Genomic DNA, 21,439 nt, shown 5'->3' on the forward strand with positions numbered 1-21,439 from the left:
GTGACGAGCGTCAGGGACGTGTCCGCAACAACACTGAGAGTCACCCAGCTGACTCCGCGGGCAGCCAAACGACCAAAACCCAAAATTTCACATGAAAGCACGTAGCCCCTAAGCCTGCCTCTGCCTGGGGATGTCTAGGCTCCCAGGACCGCACCGAAAACCCCCGCTGGTGACGGGGTGCAGCTGGTGCACCAAATCCGTTGAGCAGAACTAACGGCAAAGAAAACAGTGTCAGCCCTGGGCCAGGGTGATCTCAGGCAAGTGTCTGTCATTCCCTCCACGTCTAGAAGCCTGGGGGCTTTACGGCGGTCTGCGGCAGTCCTGACGGCACCACCCAAGAAACTCGTGAGTCTGGGTGCAGAACGGACGCCAACTCCGCACACCGGCTCCTGGACAGAGAACGGAGCCACTGCTGTTGTTAGCAAGTGAGATTCCAGATGACGGAAGGTTTGCGATTTCTCCTAAGATTAATGTAATTTAAAGAAGTGGATGATTTAGAAAAGATCTAACATCTTAATGACTTAGATTTGCCTGACACCTCCTTTCGGGCTGAGGGGCTATCTCACTTGGAAAGCGGAAGAAGAACAGCCAGACCACGGTCGCAGCCCCAGCCTCCAGCCCCGCGGACGGCGCCACAACGGTGCGCACGTGGCAGAGAGCGGAGGCTGAGACAACACAGAGGCAGCGGGCCCAGGCAGGCCCTCAGGAGCCACCAAGGCCGCGTCTAAGGGACCGTCCACCCTACACCTGCCAGCTGCACCAGCCCACACCTCCAGAGCAGGAGGGGCTATGACATCAAGAAACCCACCCCCTCTGGGGCCCGGGGGAGGCCAGCACACCACATGGTCCAGAACGGCCAAACCACAGAAGCATCAAGAATGACCTTTGCTACCAAGAAGCCGTTTCCAGATGAAAAAGAGAGGGTGGGTCTCGATGAGCACAGAGGCACCCCTGTGCCGGAGAGACCGGGGCAGCGGGTCACTGACCTATGTGGGCGTGGGCCGTGGGGCCTGTGAGCGCGGCAGCGGGTCTCCCTCCCGGGTGAGATGAGGTGGAGGATGCAGAGGATGAGGTGGACGAGCCCTGAATGACCCGGTCGAGCCAGGGCTCGGTGTTGGAATGGCTCTGGAGCGGAGTGGAGGTGAGTCGCGTGGGTCGCCGGAAAGAGCCCTCATCTTCCGAGGCAGATGATGTGTCTGTGGTTAAAATAATGACGACAGGCATAATGTAGGGGTGAGTCTGGGAGGAGGGCGGAGTCCCACACCAGCTCCTGCGTCTCCCAGGCCTGCCCACAGCAAGCTGCACAACAACCCGCACCGCTGCGCCCAGCACAGCCAAGGGGTCATCTCAAGGCTGCCCGCGGTCTAGAAGGGCCTGCGTTTGCCCGACTGGAAGAGCCAAGGAGCACTACCTGGGAACGTGGTTTCAAGACCCCTGCTGCCCCCACAGGACTGTCCGGGAGCACCACACGCTGGGTGCGAAGGCAACCCCAAGCCCTAAATGGCTTCCGCACATTCCCAGGTGGGGTCGCAGCACCGCGCGAGACCCCCAGCGCTGAGCGCTCGGCTGAGTGAATGCCCCACACAACCTTTGCGCACGGCCCAGCCGGCCTCCTGAGGCCGCGCAGGGTCACACGGCAGCAGCCCTAACCCACTCCAGGCGAACCCCCATCCACCTGCGTCCTCCTGGGAGCGCTGGTAGGGAGCGCGGGAAGAATTCCTTCCCCAAGACAACTGCTCCAGTCAGTTAGATTAACTGGTCATTAAGGTTCTACGAGCCACCCTGACTGTGCATTTTATCATTACAAAAAGGTTTTCTTTTTGAAAAGTAGGTAGTACGTCAAGTTATGTTTAGTAAAAACGATAATTCGACAGCCATATTTAGAAGATATTTTTTCAACAATATAAACTTTTTTTTCTTTTGAAAGGAAGTGTTACCAAAACCACCAAGTTGTCTTATAAGTCTGGGGTGTCTGGTTTTCACTACATTATCAAACCAAAAACTCCTGTTCCAGTTTTCGTGACTTCAAAAACAAGACAGGGAGCACAGAGCGCCACACGCCACCAACTCCAGGTGTGGCGTAGACACAGAGCTTACGACACCTCTGCTGGAGAGAAGCTCCGTGTAAATGTTCTCATTTCTGAAGGTAATGACAACAGAACAGTAATAAATTTTTAAAATCCTCCAAATAGCCCTATACTCTCCTGTTTAAGGCCTGGTAACAATGTAGCAAATAGTCATTAATAAGATGAATAATTTCAAAATTCTTAAATCAGAGAACTTTAGTATCCCAGGAAGCATTGATTTTAGGTTCCTCTCTTGACTAAAAACCATCAATGGCATCTTAGTGAAAGAATTAAATTCTTTTACTAAAGTCCTATAGAAAGCAAGCACTTGCTTGGGTCAGAGCCCCACTGCGTCCACCCCAGATGTTCAGGAAGGAATACGGCACATACACAAACATTCCTAATCTCTAACTTCTCCGGATCTCCTCTACAGGGCCGACGGGAAAGGAAGGCTCTGACGTCAGGGCTGGGCAGCGCCCGGGGAGCGGGTACCTGGAGGTGTGTAGGTCTCCACAGACGAGTGTGTGAGGGCAGAGCGTCGTCTCGAGGGCATGGGCACCTTCCGCTCCTTGTATCTGGCCAAAGCTGCTTGCACCGCCTCGGTGTGAACATCTACACAGAAACAAGGTTGTGAAGACACGTTCCATGGCTCAGGAAGTAACAAAATTAAGTTTCACACTCTTATCTGTTTGCCCTGAATGAGAAAGAGACGTAAGCACACGGCCTGCCGTAAAGGAGGGCACGTGATGGGACGAGCCTGGGTGTTGTGCGCAGCTGACGGATCACCGACCTCCACCCGAGACAATGCAGTACCTGCATGTTCACGATTTTAGACTTAAAAATTTTTTTAATTTAAAAAATAAGCATGGCCTATGACATTGGCTCTAGATTTCTTTAAATGATCTTTTGTTTGTAGATTTGGACCCATGTAAATATTTTCAGTTATAAATCAAAACTATATTATAAAAACGAAATCCCCCAAATTAAAAATAAAATGAAACAAATGAACCTAAATGTGTCTCTGGTTGTCGCCTCAACTATTCCAGATGACTCTCACATACACAGACTGTCCAGCCTGTCCCTCTGGGGCAGTTACTAAGGACAAGTCAGATTATACACTCTGGGGCCTCCTGGGTGGCTCGGTCAGTTACGCACCTGACTCTTGATCTCAGTTCAGGTCTCAGTCTGAGGACCCTGAGTTCAAGCGCTATATTGGCTCCACCACTTAAGAAAAGAAATATAGGAGTGGCCGGGTGGCTCAGTGGGTTAAGCCTCTGCCTTTGGCTCAGGTCATGATTCCAGGGTCCTGGGATCGAGCCCCACATCGGGCTCTCTGCTCCGCGGGGAGCCTGCTTCTCCTCTCTCTCTCTCTGCCTGCCTCTCTGCCTGCTTGTGATCTCTGTCTGTGAAATAAATAAATAATCTTTAAAAAAAAAAAAAGAAAGAAAGAAAGAAAGAAAAGAAATATAAACTCTTTCCTGCAATCACACAGTGATGCTACCGTCCCTGGGAACCAAGATACTCATGAGGAAGAAGATCCACACACAGAAAGGACGTGCAACAAGCCTCTCTTCCTGGATCTGAGTGGGAAGTGTCAGCATGAACACATGCGATATTTTGTCTTTAACTATGATGCGGCACCTCTGCCCACTAAAAATGTCTAGGAGAAGAGCCTGTCCAGGGGTGTCTTGGTGGCTCAGTTATTAAGCATCTGCCTTTGGCTCAGGTCCTGATTCAGGGTCCTGGGATCGAGCCCCGCATCGGGCTCCCTGCTCAGTGGGGAGTCTGCTTCCCCTCTCTCTCTCCCTGCCTCTCTGCCTACTTGTGATCACTCTCTGTCAAATAAATAAATCTTTAAAAAAAAAAAAAAAGCATCAGCCCAACAACAATGAGTAACCCTTGCACCAGAATGTGGTCTTCAAATTCCATCCTCACTGGAGGACGCCGAGAGAGGCGGAGTCTAGGCTGGGGCAAGAAATGCACAGAGGAGCTGAGAGCGTCTCGTCATGACCGCCGGTGAGGACCTGGTCCAGCAGCTCAGGACTGTGGAGCTGACTGGGAGAGGCTCCCGAAGGCTAGGGTTGGGACGGTTTGAACACCGACAAGGACAGATGCCAGAGCGGACTGAACACCAAACGCTGAGGTGCCTGGGTGGCTCTGCCGGTGAAGATCTGATTCTTGATTTCGGCTCCGGCCACGGTCTCAGGGTTGTGGCGTTGAGCCCCACATCAGACTCTGTGCTCACTGGGGCATCTGTTTCAGATTCTCTTTCCCTCTCCTTTGCCCTCACCCTGCCCTACTCTCCTTCCCCCTCTCAAATAAATAAGTAAATCTTAAAAAAAGAAAGGTATCAAATCCATACACACACAGACAGAAGAACAGAAAGGAAGAAAGAGAGGCAGCAAAACCAACCGGTGGCCATGGGAGGACGCTAGCGACCCGACTCATCATTCTAAAAAGGAGCAAATAAATGGAAAGAAATGAGCACATCCTGGCTCTCCCACAGCAGGGAGCAAGCAAGGAGGAGTCTGTCTTTCTAGAAGGACGCCAGCCTTCGAATGAAAAAGGCTGACAGAGGCAGCTTCACCATTCTGCAACCCTCATGAGTGACTGGATCTAGGCACTGGCTACTGCCCGCTGCGGGCATCCCGGGCAGGCTGTCCTCCAGCGCAGGAACGCGGCGCTGTGTCTCGTCTCAGGGACAACCGAGCACCTAACCCGACGCCCGTGGGCCTCGGACGGGTGTAAGTCAGGAAGGACTGAAAACACCATCAAACATGTGTGACGTGTAGATCTTGATTGGGCCCTGGGTCCAGACAAACTGTCTGGGTCACAGGGCGGCCACGGGGGACCTGGCTGGCTCAGTCGGTACAGCACAGCACCCGATCTTGGAGTACGCGTTTGAACCCCACGTGGGGCACAGAGCTTACTTAAAACTTTTTTTGAAATAATAATCAAAAATTAAAAACCACATGAACGTTTGGATATTTGATATTAAGGAATTATTGCTAATTAATTTATGATGATGGTTTTATCTTTTAGAGATACAAGGACATGATCCTTTTCAGAAATGGACACCAAGAATATTGTGACATCTAAATGAAATAACGTGATCGCGGAGATTTCTTCAGAATCATGTGGGAAGGGAGGGCCCAGGCGGAAAGTGGATAAATGGGTCCAGACCGACATGACAGTGACTCGAGAGGGTTATTACACGAGGAAGTCCATTCCTATACATGTTTCCATTTTTCTCCAACAAAATGTTTTTAAAACACTTAAAATCCTTACAGTGAAATGGCCCACAGAGTGCTAATCAGGAAAGATGAAAAATTTGCACAAAGATGTATAAAATAAAGTTTACGAACATCAAAGACAACAAGGCAATTCCGTAAGCTTCCAGAGAGAAAGATGTCTCACCTTGGAAGGGTCAAGGGACAGACTCACATTAGTGAAGAGAAACTACCAGCGGCAGGAAGGCAACGACGTACTGCTGAAGAAAGCAGAGCCGAACCCAGAATTTCACATTCGGCCGAGAATCACTGAAACGTAAGGGCCTAACAAAAACACTCGCACACATAGAAGGTGTTTGAGAGGAGCCCCTGCCACGACACGGCAGTGACCGTGAGCACACACCTGGAGCCCTGTCGCAGTCTCAGAAGCGAGCGCCGTCACAAACGCAGGTGAGACGACCCCGAACTGAAAATCGACACCGTATCCGCGTAACTGGGGTCCAAGCCAACAAATCCAAGGAGCTCAGAAATCCAAGAAGCCCAAGAAACCGAAAACCATACACACCAAGGCACATGTACTGAGCGGAAGACGCTTCTGTGATTTGTCCCACATCACAGATCACCCCGACCTGCACAAACACAGGCTAAAGCACGCCGTGTGCGAGACTAAAGCTAAAGCACTCATGTTGCACGATTGACCCCGGGAGCCTGGTGCGTGGACATCGGCTGGCCTCCAGGTCAGAACGGGCCCTTCTGTGAGTCTAGCCTCACATCTCCTCTCATCCCCTGCTGCTCCAGGCGGGGCTGGCCCCCCCGAATGGAATCCCCGAGGGGAGGCAGACACACTCGCCCGGGCTCCTTGAGGACGTGAAGACACGAGAACGTGGAAATGCCGCGCTCCAAACTGCACGGAGGTGAACAGACGTTTAACCTCAGACCCCGTCACAGGCCCTAGAAACGCGGCCCATCCGGGGACAGTCAGCGGAAGTCTTCGCTGCGGGGAGGACGCCGCGCCCGGGCCTGTCACCCACCCTGGGTGTCTCCACGGGGCTCCCTCCGCTGAGAAGGCTGGGTGTCGTCAGCACCCGATCTGCGGGAACTCCGTCCTACTCTCCTTTACTGCTGACTGTTGTCCTCATCTAAGCCTGGATTTCTCTTTTCTTCTATCTCCACTAGGTTTTTGCTTTATATTAGTAAATGCTTTTTCCCCTTGAGACTGAAAGAACAGCTGCCGTGAGGAGAACAGCACATTATAATTGCTCCAAAGCAGCGATAAAGAGAAAAACCTTCGAAGCCCCAGAGGAAAAAAAGTCACGTCATAGACAAGGGAACAGCACTAAGGAACAAGACAACAAAACTCCTCCTGGAAGAGCACTACTGATCCACTACTGAGCTATAATCCCTGAAACCTGCTCTTGCCACAGACGAGCACCAACAGGACAGGCCGAGTCCAGGAGTAACGTCGCGTAACCTGAGCAGGCGCTCCCAGACCGAGGAGCAAAGGCGGCACAAGCGGTGGGGCAACTGGGCATCTGGATGCAAAAAATGAGCTTTGATTCATACCTTGAACTAATACCAAACCAAACGGATCACAGACTTAAAGCTAAAATATAAAACTACAAAACATCTAGAAGAAAACAGAGGTAACAATCTTCGTGACCTTAGGCAGGCCAGATTTTTTAGATACGAGAACAAAAGCACTATCCACTAAAAACACAAGAACGAAAACAAAAACCCAGCTAAGTTGAACTTCATTAAAATTAAAAACTTCTAGGGGCATCCAGGTGGCTCAGTCAGTTAAGCGTCTCACTTCTGCTTCTGGCTTCAGTGGGAGGTGATCTTGGGTCATGGGGTCGGCCCCGCACTGGGCTCTGTGTTCAGTGCAGAGTCTGCTTCCCCTGTCCCTCTGCTCCTCCCCCCGCTGCTGCTACTAGCTCTCTCCCCCTAAATAAATAAATAAATAACATCTTTTTAAAAATAAATAAAATTTAAAACTTCTGCTCTTCAAAAGCCACTTTAAGAGAATGCAAAGAACCAGCTGGGGCACCTGGGTGGCTCGATGGGTTAAGCCTCTGCCTTTGGCTCAGGTCATGGTCTCAGGATCCTGGGATCGAGCCCCGTGTCGGGCTCTCTGCTCGGCGGGGAGCCTGCTTACCCGCCCTGCCCCCCACCTGCCTCTCTGCCTACCTGTGATCTCTGTCAAATAAATAAATAAAATCTTAAAAAAAAAAAAAAAAGGACTGACAGATAGTAAAACACCTACAGTAGTAAAGCTGCTCCGTAACACACAAAAACTACCCATCCCAATCCCAGGCCCAGTCCCGTCCCAGTCCCAGTCCCATCCCAGGCCCAGGCCCAGGCCCAGGCCCAGTCCCCATCCCCGTCCCAGTCCCATCCCAGTCCCCATCCCAGTCCCACTCCCATCCCAGTCCCACTCCCAGTCCTGTCCCAGTCCCAGTCCCCATCCCAGTCCCACTCCCGTCCCAGTCCCAGTCCCAGTCCCACTCCCAGTCCCGTCCCAGTCCCAGTCCCAGTCCCAGTCCCACAGCTGGAGGCAGGAAAATGGACAAAAAGTTTAAAGAAATCATACTAATTGCAGGGGGGAAGGATGACTTCTCTAGGGGTTTTCATAAGCATCCCCTGGGGAGAGACCACCACCCCTACTGGTTACATTAAGGAAGACTGTGGTTGTGTGAAGGTTAGGTTTTCCCTCTTGAGAAGTCGCGGGCTGTGGTAAGTTATCATTCCCTGAGACCAGTCTCTTCACAGCCATTTACAGCCAAGGCCACAGGGGCGGCTGCCCACGTCTGGTCCTACCTGACCGGAAGCGCTCGTCCCGGGAGCTGGGGGGCCTTGGCTTCCGCTGTTTGGACACGGCAGCTGTGGTCTGGGTGGGAGCAGGGATCCTGTTCTCTGCTTGTAGGGATGGATCTACTCCTGCAACACAATTTTGTAGGATCATCTTGTGTGAACAGTTTGCTTTTCCAATGATGGAAAAATCCACTTAAAACACCACACATTCTCCTGTGTTGTTTACAGCACACACTGTACCGACAGTAACAATCCAGGCACAAGCATCCAGCAGTGGTCCCAGAAGCCCAGAAGACCCCTGGGTCTGGAGGCTGGGGACAGAGCCATGAATACCCACTTCCCGCTTGCTCTCCCGAAAGTGCCCAGCCTGCCCTGCCTCACTGTCCACCATCCACAGGAAGGGTGACCAGCAACAGGGTCCCCGAGCCCAGCGGCCCAGCACATGCGGCCACCTGGGGCAGACTCTCTTGGGAAGGCCCTGCAAAAGCATACTTCTGCATCGTAAATGCTCCCTGAATCTGAAATGCCTAGTGCCACTTTCCCTGGCACTGTCCACGACGTCAGTGACTCCCCATGAAGCAGTCACTGGGGAGAAGCAGCCGCCCTTAGACATAGGCAGAAACATGGGCAGTGGTGAGTGAGGGGTGCTCATGACCGCGACAGCCTGAGGGCACAGGGTACAGAGACCTCAGGTGCTGACACCCTTAGCCTGGGGTGCCCGCCTGCTGTGTCTCGAAACCCAACACCCAGACAGCCTGCACTGCACAGCCCCTGACCACACAGGCCCAGAGGACGGTGTGGTGAGGAAAGGGACAGGGCCCAAGCAGGCAGACTCGTGGTGTTGTCTGAGCTCTAATGTGCTGACCTTCGAGAACAGCACAGGGCAAGCCTCCCATCATGTTGATCAAGTTCCACTTTAGTCTCTGGCTCAAGACATCTCGTAAAAGTAGCCTGCAGGCATTCCAGCCCCGTGGGTCCCACCAGCCCTCACCCCTCCTAAGAAGGGGCCGTCTATCCCTGCCTCCGGCCTGTGCTGGACAGTGCGGCAGAGACCACCTGGTGTGACCTGGAGACAATGCGCCAAGAGGACACGCGACAGGACGGCGGGGCCCGCAGCGGCTGGCTCTGTGCAGGGGGCGAGCGGCCCTCGGAGCCCCGCCAGGCTGCAGGTGTGTGAGCAGAACACAGGTCATCACCGGTGCTGAGGACCGCATCTTGGGTGCTCGGTTACGCAGAGCTAGAAGATGGGGTGCTCCTTCCGGAAGTCCGCGTTAGCGCCCCAAATCCGAGCGTGGACACGCACGCACCGCGATGCCGGGCGCACTGTGACTGGATGAAGGACTCCGACGTTCGTGATGGAGAACACATCGACCGTCCTGCATCTCGGACACGCGCCCGTGGACACCCTTACGTTTGCTCCCCAAATTCAGCTGCATTCATCCTTCGAGAGACTCGTGGGTCCCACAAGAATGCGCGCCCGATGTGGAACGGTCGCGTGAGGGAGCAGGTGCTCTTGCACTTTTACAGGTCCCGGGACAGGACTTTCCGAAGGGCGACAGCCACACGGTGCCCACGAGCGGCGCAGGGAAGGGCATTTCCCTCAGCCTCGTCAGCACTGGGTGCTCAGAAGGATGTTTAGAATTCTGCCAGTCTGAGAGGAGGAAATGGTTCACTTCGGTTCGCATTTCCGTACCCACTCGTGGGGAGGAACATCTTCACTTCCTCTTCTTTGCATTTCTACTCAGCTCATGGAGCTAATAGTTCCCAAGAAAGAGCCGCAGGAACCGGCCAGGATGGCGGCCCTCACACAAGGCTTCCCCCTCAGCGCTCTCCTGTGCTCTCCGACACCATCGCCGGGCACGTCTCCCCCGCCTGGGCTACGGAGGCCCCCGTGTGTGTCACTTAGTCTGACAGCGGCTGGTGACGTCTGTCCCGTGCTTTTCACGACACGCCAACAGTTTCCTTCAACTCCCATTTGGCTCAGAGACTCTCTTTTGGAGGAATGAATGTCAGTACGTATTCTTTTTATTGTCGATTACTGTAGGTACATCACCCCGACACAGGCAGTATAAACCACGTGTCCCGTTTATAAATCGTTACACGGGAAAAAAACGAATGGGACCTCAGCAGTGGTAAGGGGAGACGCAAGCACCTCCGGGCCCCCTGCGCCCCCGCCTCACTCCACGAGCACACGGCATGCTGACTTCCGGGAAAACCACGGCCTTGTCTCTCTTCCCAGCTTCGTAAGAGTTCCTGATCAGTGCAGGTCGGCTCTCCTGACGGCAGCGGCTGTGCTCCCCCGTGAGTGGCTTTCGCCCCCGTACGTTTCTGAGAGCCAGCTCTGCCAACGCTCTCCCCCGGATGGACTCTGCTGGGGGCGTCTGCGCTCCCGGCGCCGTAGGGATCCAACATGGGCTGCTGCGCAGAGAGGACAAGTGCGAGAATCCCGGGGGTCGTCCAGAGCACCTGTGCGGCTGGTCACCAATGCCCCCTTCAGCTTTGCCAGCTGTCCCCTCGGCTAGCGTCCCCTCCAACAAGCCGCGCAGGCTTTCATCCACATTCCTCTGATTCCCACTGAGGTTAAACCTCTTTCTTTGCTGCTGACTAGTGGGATCGCCACTTAGGAAACAGCGGTGCGAGGCTCCAGCCCAGCCTCCTACCGAGCTTTGTCAAAAGTATGTTGGGGGACTTTCCGGCTATTTAAGGTTAAACTGATTCCAATTAAATCAAAAATCCAGTCTCCCAGTTACACCAGCCGTGTTTCAAGTGCTCAGCAGCTGTCCACGGCCAGGGGTCACAGAACATTTCCTTTATCACCAAAGGGAATAAACACGACAGGGCCGCCGCACATGCTCTGAACACTAGTTCTTTTTCAGTTCCGTTACAATTCTCTTCTCACTGCGTGACGTGCCCTTACTCTCTTTACGGTGACTGTGGGTACAATGACATGGGTCATTTCACCAGTCGCCACTCCCTCCCTCGGGCCCTTCTCAGCCCCTACAGAGACCTGTGATGTCCCACCCATTTTGCCATGTTGTGCAACGGTGACCATTTTCCTGTATGACCCTCTAAGGGGCTGTAGCTTTCGCCTTTTCTACTGGCCCTTCTATGCCAGACGCTGATTGTTGTGTCCAGGCTGTGAGGATAGGGAGCTGTGGCAGCACCGTGCCCTGTAACGCTGTCCCCCCACAGGCCACGGCTGCACGCACGCACGTGAGTGTCTGTGTCTGGGCTCCTAGTCCCGCTGCTCTGCTGGGCCGGCTGCCTGCCCTCATTCCAAACCAGGTCGTCTTCACGACAGCAGCGCGATCGCAGTTCTTCTTATCCTGGTAGGGCAAATCTTCCCACCTCATTCCTCCTTTTTGAGCACATTTCAAATCCCTTGGCCCTTTAAACTTATATGTAAATTTTAGAATTAGCTTGTTAAATTCCACCAAAAACAAAAAACAAAAACAAAACCTGTTGAAATGACAAGTGTGTGAGCTCCGCAGATCAGTTTAAGGTAGGAGGAACCGACACCTTTACGGCCTTTATTCTGAACCGAAGTAACGGGACGTTCCTTACTATAATCACAAGAAGAATCATGTTCTATCACCATTAAAAATATAATAAATCCTATTTGGAAATGAGATCTATACCGAACCCAAGCTGTAAATTATAACCTGTGGCTACATTATTTACTGTTAGTTACGCTGCCCAGGCCTCCTTGATAAGCTATGAAACATACCAATGTGAAACTCTCGAGTCCACATTTAGGTCAAGTTCAGCGAGAAAACGGACTGTTAGGAAACGGGTGAGCGTGCGGACTTTACCTTGAAGCAGCGGGATGTAGCGTGCAAGCAGCTTTGCCCGTTTCTTCTCATAGCCTTTCTGAGTGATGTCACCTAAAACACAGCAGCAAAAGATGATTATATTTCCTCCAAAGTTCCAAAGTTCTGCAATGAAGCGGTCGTTCCTAATGGAGGAACCGGAAACACCAACGCCTCTGGTGCACCCCCACGACAGAACACGTTGAACTACCAACGCCTTCAACCTGGAGAGCTGCCCTGAGCGTTGCTAAGTGAAAGCAGGCAGCTCAAAGGGCTACATACTGAGTTACTCCACGTACAGGACATCCTGGAAGGGACAAAACCATTGGCCAGAGCAGAGGGTGGCTGCCAAGAGATGGGGGTGAGGGGAGGGCTGAGTCCAACAGGGAAGGAGGGGGTTTTCGGCCGCAAGGAAGCCGTTGTGTTTTGATGGTGCTGGTGGCTCATGACTGCACGTGCCCATCAAAACCCGAGACCTGCACACCAGGAAGGGCGAGTCTTACTGTGTGTAAACAACACTTTGGCTTTTAAAAATTGTGATCATCATCCCCTAAGAGCCTGCCAGAAATGCAGATTCTAAAAAAAAATTTAATAAAAATTTTAAAAATAAACATTTTTGAAGTGAAAAACAAAGAGAAGCACTCGGAGGCCACGCCCCACAACCGAGCTGAGCCTGCCTCCCGCCCAGACCCCGCAGTGAGCCCCGTGCGGCCCGTGCACACGCGGTGTGAGGCTGGGCCGGGACCCGGGAACGGGGCCGGCCGCGCCGCCACGTGGTCACACAGAAGAACAGCGAATGAAGCCGGGCAGAGGAGCGAGACAGGAAGTGTGTCTTCATGGAAACACCTCTCGAGCTCTGTGCAGTCTGCTTCCTAGAGAGAACTTGGCGCGCTCCACAGGCATCTGTCATGTCTTAGAGACTTTCTTTAGACCAGAAATACATATTACAATTTCCACTAGTAGCCTGTTTGGGCAAACCGTCGTCAACAAAAGCTTTCACTCTTTTGAAGCTCTCCTCCCCTCCCAGCCCTGGCCCCCCACACGAGCCCAGGGCCGGGCTGCTGGCAGCCGGGAGGCTGGGCCGCCAACCCCGGGGCCTCACCAAGCACGGCCTGTCCATGCTCGTGACTGCAGGATTTGCTGTGCCGACATGTCTCCCAGCCAAGTGAAGACTTGCTGGAAGTCTCTGGGGAGACACTCCTACAGCACCCCACAAAAGAAGTCTGCGGTCAGGGAGCACCAGGTCCTGCCCTCCCAACAGGCAGGCGGCTGCTCTGGTCCAGGCCGGACGAACACGAGCTCCCGGGGGTCTGCCCTGCGTTAACCACAGCTCCTTAGCCGCCCTCCCCACCGAGCCGCTCCTGTGGCTCTCACCTACCCTGCACTCTGCTTACAGCTCCGTCCCTACTGGATTCCCCTCCCCCACAGCAAACCAGTCTTTTATTGTTTTTTTTTTCATTTTTTATTTATTTGACAGAGAGAGATCACAAATAGGCAGAGAGGCAGGCAGAGAGAGGAGGAAGCAGGCTCCCCTGCTGAGCAGAGAGCCCGATGTGGGGCTCAATCCCAGGACCCTGAGCTCATGACCCGAGCCGGAGGCAGAGGCTTAACCCACTGAGCCCCCCAAGGCACCTCGTCTTTTAATCTGAGTTTGTTCTGCAGAATGTACGGCGCTTTGTGTCCATGTATCTGTACCTGCCCTGAACGGCAGGATATGGCACATCTCACTGATTTCTTCTGCTAAGCCCTCCATCTCTAACATCAGCCAGTCCATGAGGCAGTGAGTACACTGACCGGCTGCTACCGGCCCGGGGCCTTGGGGTGCACTGTCCTTGCCCTGCCCACTCACTGCACCAGAGACCCCAAACTGGGCCACCATAGGATTGTGGAATATAGCTTCTAAGAGTTTAACTTGTGAACAACTTTAAAGCACATGTATTTTTTAAAGCAGTATCTGCTAACAAATTATGCTTCTTTTGAAATATATGAAAATATATAATTGAAACGAAATGAAAACTAAATATTGTTACACAACACAAAAACTGATAAACCCCTATTTCAAAGCAGAGCACTGATTTTCCAGGATACTTAAAAATAAGTATTCATTTCCTAGAAACAGACCCTTGCTTGGTTCCCATTTCAAACGAGCATTTCCACGCAGAGGTGCCAGGGAACGCTCAGAAGTGAAACGTTAACTCCCTGCTTCATGCCTCGGTTATCGCAGAAGCGGTCTCATGTCTTCTCGCTGAACCGGCTGACCGTAGCCAAGAGACACATTTTCACGTGTAACCAGTTACCGTATTTCTCATCTCCCACCCAGACACTAAGCCAACGCGCTGCGCGATGCAAACTTCTCCCCACGCAGAGCGCAAGGCGGAATTCCAAAAGAGAATGCAGACCCAAACGAGTAAGCTAGTAGGAAAGGGACTCAAATCCAGACTTTCTGAACCCAAGTTCAGTAAACAGCCAAGAGGCAAACAGCAGAGGCACACAAACTTGGGAGCTGCCCTGACCCAACCACCTAGGCCGAGGGAATCTCTGTCAGGACAAAGCTCGCCCCTGGTTGAGCACCCAGAGGGGGGAGATGCCAGGGCCCCTCCTTCTCTGGTGGTCTGGGAGCTGCTGGCTGTTCCCACCAGCCCTCCAGGTAGGGCGATGCTCTGTGGCTCGGGCGGCCCAAACTCATTTAGGGCTCCAAATGCAAAATCGCAACAGTTATCTCCAAGTCCCAACCCAGACACGGGGCTCCTATTCTCAAAGGATTCGGGGACTCCTGAAGGCCAGAGCGCCGAGGACAGGCAGAGCACATTCTATATAACAGCAAACAATGGGACAATGAGACAACCTCCCATTGTGTCTTCATCAAAAAAAGGGAAGAAAATATGCTGTTCACACATCATTACTACAGAATACTGTTGATATGCTGTTGTTACTCGTAAAAGTAACAACTTTTATTACTTCTGTTGTTACTCCTTAAAAAATACCCTGGTATTTGGAAGGTAGGGGGAGGAGTATCGCTTACACAGATTCATGATACACTACTGGGTAAAAGCAGCAAGTTGAAAACTATAGAGAATGATTAAAAAAAAAAAAACTATAAAGAATGATTTAATTCTGGTAACAACAAATAAAGAGAACTACGCATGCGTGTAAGTGTATACATTCTGTGTGTGCAAGAAATGCCTGGAAGGATGCCCAACGAATTATCAATAGTGATTTGTTTATTTAGCTTGAGGTGGATGTAAGAAATATTTTTCCTTCATATACTTCCGAATTCTTTACATTTTTAGCACAATAACTGTAATTAAGAGTATGTGGAAATAGTTTGATAATGTACTCTGGTTATATAAGATGTTATTGAAAGAAACTGAATGAATTCTATGTACTATTTCTGTACCTTAAGAGACAAAAATTATTTCAAAATAAAAAGTTAAAAATACATGGGAGAGACTATATAAAGTTGGTGTTATTTCTTTTTTAAGTGATAAAATCTGTCAGTGAAACCATCTGGGTGTGCAGATTTATTTTCCAGAAGGTTGGGACTTTTTTCCCCTCTACCTTTTAATTTATTTAATGAAAGCTTTATATATATGTACTTTAGAGTAGTTTCAGGTTCACAGCAAAATAGAGGGCAAGGTACAGAGAATTCCCATACACCCTCTACCCTAACACATGCACGGCCTCCCCCATTATGAACACCCCCCCCCCAGACTGGTAAGCTCCATTTCAGTCAATGAACTGCATGGGTTCACAGCATTTACCCAAGTCTACTGTCTGGTTAGGGCTCACTCTTGGTGTAGTACGTTCTGTGAGTTTGGACAAATGTATAAAAACGTATCCATCATTACGATACCACACGGTATTTTCACTGCTCTAAAAGTCCTCTGTGCTCTGCCTCTTTATCCTTCCTCACCCCCCAATCCCTGGCAACCACTCATCTTTCTTCCGTCTCCATCGTTTCCAAGAATGTCATGGAGTTGTAATCACACGATAACCTTTCCCGACTGACTTCACTTAATGCATTTCCATTTCTCCCATGTCTTTCCTGGCTTGACAGCTCTCTTCTGTGCAGTGTTAGATAACATCCCATTGACTGCATGGACCAGTTTACTTATCTACTCACCTACTAAAGGACATCCTGGTTGCTTCCAAATTTTCTGTAAGCAACTGTGTGCGGGCTTTTGTGTGCACACATGCGTTTAACTCCTTTGGGGAAATACCAAAGGATGTGATCGCCGGGTCGGATGGGAAGAGCAGGTTTCGTCTTGGGAGAAACCACCAAACTGCCTTCCAAGATGGCTGCACCACCTGCTTTCCCAGCAGCCGTGACGGAGACCAAGCGCTCCCGGGGCTCCCGTCCTCGCCAGCACTCGCCGCTGGCCTGTTCTGGATTGTGGCCACTCTCGTAGGTGTGCAGCAGTGTCACTATCATTTTTATTTTCATTTCCCTGATGACCTGTGACGTGGAGCATCTTTCATATGCGGATTTGTCATCTGTATGTCTTCTCTGGTGAGGTGTCTGTTAAGGTCCTTGGACCATTTTTCCACCAGGTTGTTTCCTTACTGTTGAGTTTTAAGAGTTCTTCGTATATTTTGGGTAACGGTCTTTTATCAGACGTGGTTTTTTGTAAATATTTCCCCCCAGTAAACAGCGCCTTCTCTTACTCTCAACGTTGTCTTTTGCGGAGCAGAAGTTTTTAGTTTTAATAGAGTGTTTCTTATCAGTTATTTATGTCATGGATTGTGGCTTTGGTGCTGTATCTAAAAGTTATCACCACACATAAGGTCATCTAGGTTTTCTAAGTTATCTTCTATTGATCTTCCAGTTTTAGAGTTCTACATTTTTACTTGAGGGATGAGATCCATTTTGAGTTAACTTTTTGGTAGGGGTCCATACCTAGGTTCATTTTTTTGCACGTGGACGTCCAGTTGTTCCAGCACCATTTGTTGGAAAGACTGTCTTTTTTCTACTGCTCTTCTGTCAAAGATTAATTGGCTATATTTAAGTGGGTCTATTTCTGGCTTCTCTGTTCGGCTCCATTGATCCATCTGTTCTGCTGACTATCTTGATTACTACAGCTTTATTGTAAGTCCTGAAATCAGAGTGTCCATCTTCTAACTCTGTTCATTTCCTTCACAATTGTTTTGCTATTCTGGGCCTTTTGCCCATCCCTATAAGCTTTAGCACCAGTTTGTCAATATGCACAACATATCTTGCTGACATTTTGACTGGGACTGCATTGCATCTATGGATTGACTTGGGAAGAACTGACATCTGGACAATACTGTCTCCCTATCCATGAACATGGAACACCTTTCCACTTACTTAGTTCTTTGATTTCTTTCATCAGTATTTTGTAGTTTCCCTCACAGAGATCTTGAACATATTTTGTTTGATTTATACCTAAGTATTTAATTTGGGGGGTGCTAACGTAAATGGTATTGTGTTTTTAATTTCAAGTTCCACTTGTACAGTGCCAAGTGATTGATTTTTGCATATTAACCTTGAGTCTTGCAACCTTGCTATAACTGTGTATTAGTTTTGGTGAGGAGGAGGAGGACTTGTTAATTCTTTTGGATTTTCTACATAGATGACCATGCTATATGTAAACAAAGACTTTTATTTCTTCCTTCCCAATCTATATGCCTTTTATTTCCTTTTCTTATCTTTTAGTATTAGCTAGAATTTCCACTACAACGTTGACAATGAATGGTGAGAAGGGTCATCCTTGCCTTGTATCTCTTCTCACAGGGAAAGCTTTAAGTTCGTCCCCATTAAGTATGATGATGTTAGTTGTGGGTTTTTCTTTTCTTTTCTTTTTAAGATTTTATTTATTTATTTGACAGAGAGACACAGTAAGAGAGGGAACACAAGCAGGGGGAGTGGGTGAGGGAGAAGCAGGCTTCCCGCCAAGCAAGGAGACAATGTGGGGTTCGATCCCAAGAAGCTGGGATCATGACCTGAGTCAAAGGTAGATGCTTAACTGGCTAAGTCACCTAGGCACCCCCCTCTCTTTTTTTCTTAATTAGCCTGACTAAAGATCTATCGATTTTATTGACTTTCAAAGAACCAGGTTTTCTATTGATTCCTGATTTCAGTTTCATTGATTTCTGCTCTAATTCTTATTATTTCTTTTATTCTATTTACTTTTTATTTAATTTGCTCTTGTTTTTGTAATTTCCCAGGGAAGAATCTAAGGTTACTGGTCTTTTAAATTGAAATATAATTTACACGTAACATGATATTAGCTTCAGGTGTGCAACATGATTTGATATTTGTACATACTGTGAAATGAGCACAATTAAATATAGTCAGCCCTCATCACACAGCTACATTTTTTTCCCTTGTGATGAGAACTTTTAAGATCTACTCTCCCAGCGATTTTCAAATACCACAAGTCTGTCCTCTGTATCTCTGAGCTCTGTTTTGTTTTGTTAGATTCCATATATAAGTGAGATCACATGGTATCTGGCTTTCTCTGCATAACTTATTTCACTTAGCATAATGCCCTCAATGTCCACCCAGTTCCTGACTTTTGATCTTTCTTCTTAATACTGTAAGTTTCCCTTTAAGTATTGCTTTTGCTGCATCCCACAAATTTAGGTAAGTTGTGTTTTTATTTTCGTTTAGTTCAAAATATTTCAGAATTTCTCATGAATTTCTCTGTGGACCCGTGTTATTTAGAAGTATGCTGTTTAATCTCTACATATTTTGATTTCTCTGCTATTGATTTTTAGTTCAATCCTGTTGTGGTCTGAGAGCAGACACTGTATTATTTCTATTCTTTTAAATTCATGAAGCTGTGTTTTATGGCCCAGAACGTAGTCTCTCCTGGTGAATGCTTCATGCGGACTTGAGAAGAGAGTATAATCTCCTGTTGTTGGACAACAGTCTATAGATATCCATCCCACACAGTGGATAGATGACGCTGTTGAATTCAACTGTGTCCTTACTGATTTTCCGCCTGCTGGGTCCTCTTCTGAGAGAGGGCATCGAAGTCTCCAACTATGATAGTGGATTCACCTGTTCTTCTTTGCAATTCTACTTGGTTTTGCGCCACATAGTTTGATGTCCCACTGCTGGGATGTGCACATTAAAGACGCACCCCCAGTCCATCCACCTGCCAGAAGCCAAAGGAAAGCCTTTATGGAAAAACAGAAACATCTAGAGTCACAATCACTGCTACACCTACAGTGTCTGGCCCATGGGCAAAAGGAAGCTGTGACTACAACCTATGGAAACGAACAGAGAATAGGAAGGTACAGACAGGGTGTCCACGTAACAGAACTTTAAAATAACCATGATCAACATGTTCAAGGAATTAAAAAGCAGGACTGTGATTTTTAAAAACCAGAAAGGTAAATTCTAAACCTGAAAAATATAATATTTCAAGTCCAGGGATAAATTTAATGAAAGACGTATATACATGACCTCTAAACAGCAACCGGAAACGCGGGCCACCTGGGGGCTCGGCTGGTGAAGCGTCTGCTTCGGCTCAGGTCCCCGTCCCAGGGTCGTGGCATCGAGCCCCACGTGGGTTCCACGCGCTCAGCAGGGAGGCTGTGTCTCCCCTCGCTCTGCCCCTCCCGCCCGCTCCTGCTCACTCTCTCTCTCTGTCTCAGAAGTAAATAAACTAAAAGCACTAGGGTAAGGTTTAAAAGACCTAAAGAATGAAGTGATCCAGCAATTCACGGATCTGCTCACTCAATACCGTAACGATGCCACTGCTGTCCGGCTGGACCTTCAGAGCCCGAGGAACTCGACTCAGGACTCCTGCGGGTTTGTGTGTGTGCAGAAACAGACAAGCCGATGCTAAAATGTACGTGGAAAAATGCAAAGGGCCAAGATCAGCAAATGACCCTCGAAATAAAAAGGGACAGACTTGACCAGACACAGACAGGTCCGGCGAGGCTGCGGTACTGAGCGCAGAAAGACCCTGAGACAGACAAGGAGACGGCGGAGCAGCGGGAAGAGGCAGCCCTTCGCACAAGTGCGCCCTCAGCCGAGCACAGAGCAGCAACGAAATGACTTCTTCCCACAGAATTCAACTGCAGGTGGATTACGCGTTTCAGTGTGAAAGATCAATAAAGCTCTTCAATAATAACATAAAAGAACGTCTTCGTGGCCCTGAGGCAGGGAAAGAACTCTTGCCCAGGAAACGAAAATTACTAACCATCAAGGAAGAAAACACACAGTTCACAAAGAGGGAACGTGGAACAAAAAGATTTAAGAAAACGTCTTCTCTAAGTATGCTGTAGACCTGAGGGGAGTGGGCTCGTGTCCTGCAGCTGCTACAACCAATTTGTGGCCGAAAACAAGAAAACTGTATCCCCTGTAGCTCCGGGGGCCAGAAGTCTGAAGTCGGTTTCACTGAGCCAGAATCAGGAGGAAAACGGCCACGCAACCTCCGGGGACTCTCAGGGAGAACCCACTCCTGGACTCCTCGGCTTCCCCAATCGGGGGCCACATCACTCCAGTCTGTGCCCTGGTGCCCCCCTGCCGCTCCCCTCGGTCTGCGCGCGTCCCATCTCCCTCCGCCTCTCTCTTCTAAAGACACCTCTGATGGCACGTCAAGTCCCACCCAAACCGTCGGGTCACTCGCCTCAAGACCCTCAATCCCATGTACAAAGAGCTTTTCTCCCAGAACGGTAATGCTCACGGGTCCCAACTACAATACAGTTCTGGGGGGACCACCAAGAAACGCACTAGGACGAGAGACCACGTCTCTAGAGCCGCTGTGCTCTCAGGAAGACGCGGACTTCCTTGAGTCACTCTGGGGAGGGCCAGCGATGCCGGATTTCCCCTCCGGCCGTGGCCGCAGAGGGACGGAATGACCGCTTTTGTAGGCTCACGGTCGAGCAGCTCACGGACCTGCAGAACAGGAGGAGCCGAGGCTGGACCGCGCTGGCGGCGAGACCCCTCGCCGACCCGCCCGGACCTGCCCCAGCTCCACGTCCTCCAAAACTGAGCCCACGGCGACCCCGTGCCACCCGCCAGCAGCCACCAGGTACGTGAGCCTGGCCGGGCGCAGGCGCTCTCCGTTCCTCACCTCCGGAGCCCCCCCCCGCCGCGGGCCTGTGTGCGCTCCTGGGCGGGGGTCTCAGGGCCTTCCCGGGGGGCCCTCTTCGATGGGGGCGAGGCCGCTGCCCGCTGCAGAGGGGTCGTCCTCCGTTTCTTTCAAATACAACACTCAGGACCGCATGGGAAACGGTGGACAAATGTCAGTAAACGCACGTCTGAACCCGCAGCGCGCACAGCCACAGGGCAGCCGAGGACGCACGGGCGACGTGTCCTCTCAGTGTTGTGAGTGACGGGAGCTCGCAGCTCACGGAGAGGACAGACGTGGCCGTGATGGTGGGGACCGGCGCGGGGGGGGGGGGCGCACAGGGAATCTGCGCTTGCCATGCCACTGGGCTCTGAACCTCAGACTGCCCCAAAAATGGTTTACTAATTTAAAAAATATACACTCGAGGGGAAAAATTAATACACCACAGTGTAATCACGTAAGACTGCCCCAAAGCA

The 21,439-nt window shown here is 50.4% G+C and overlaps 1 protein-coding gene across 7 annotated transcripts in view; it reads right to left on the reverse strand.

The window, feature by feature from the left end:
• DIP2A (disco interacting protein 2 homolog A) overlaps positions 1–21,439 on the reverse strand; it is a 93,555-nt gene that overhangs the window by 59,582 nt on the left and 12,534 nt on the right. For 6 of the 7 annotated variants that reach the window (XR_004383612.1, XR_004383613.1, XM_032865173.1 and 3 more), the window contains exons 2-5: positions 11,920–11,991; positions 8,114–8,233; positions 2,559–2,678; positions 987–1,196 (exon numbers count right to left, since the gene is read on the reverse strand). Coding sequence is in view for 5 of the 7 variants with exons in the window: in XM_032865173.1 (XP_032721064.1) it covers positions 987–1,196; positions 2,559–2,678; positions 8,114–8,233; positions 11,920–11,991 (522 nt within the window). In the remaining 2 variants the exon portion in view is untranslated. The remainder of the gene's footprint in view (positions 1–986; positions 1,197–2,558; positions 2,679–8,113; positions 8,234–11,919; positions 11,992–21,439) is intronic. The other variant, XM_032865177.1, reaches the window with a different exon arrangement.

Source organism: Lontra canadensis, unplaced genomic scaffold (genome assembly GCF_010015895.1).
Source record: "Lontra canadensis isolate GAN:19392208 unplaced genomic scaffold, GSC_riverotter_1.0 scaffold29, whole genome shotgun sequence".
Taxonomy (NCBI): Eukaryota; Metazoa; Chordata; class Mammalia; order Carnivora; family Mustelidae; genus Lontra; species Lontra canadensis.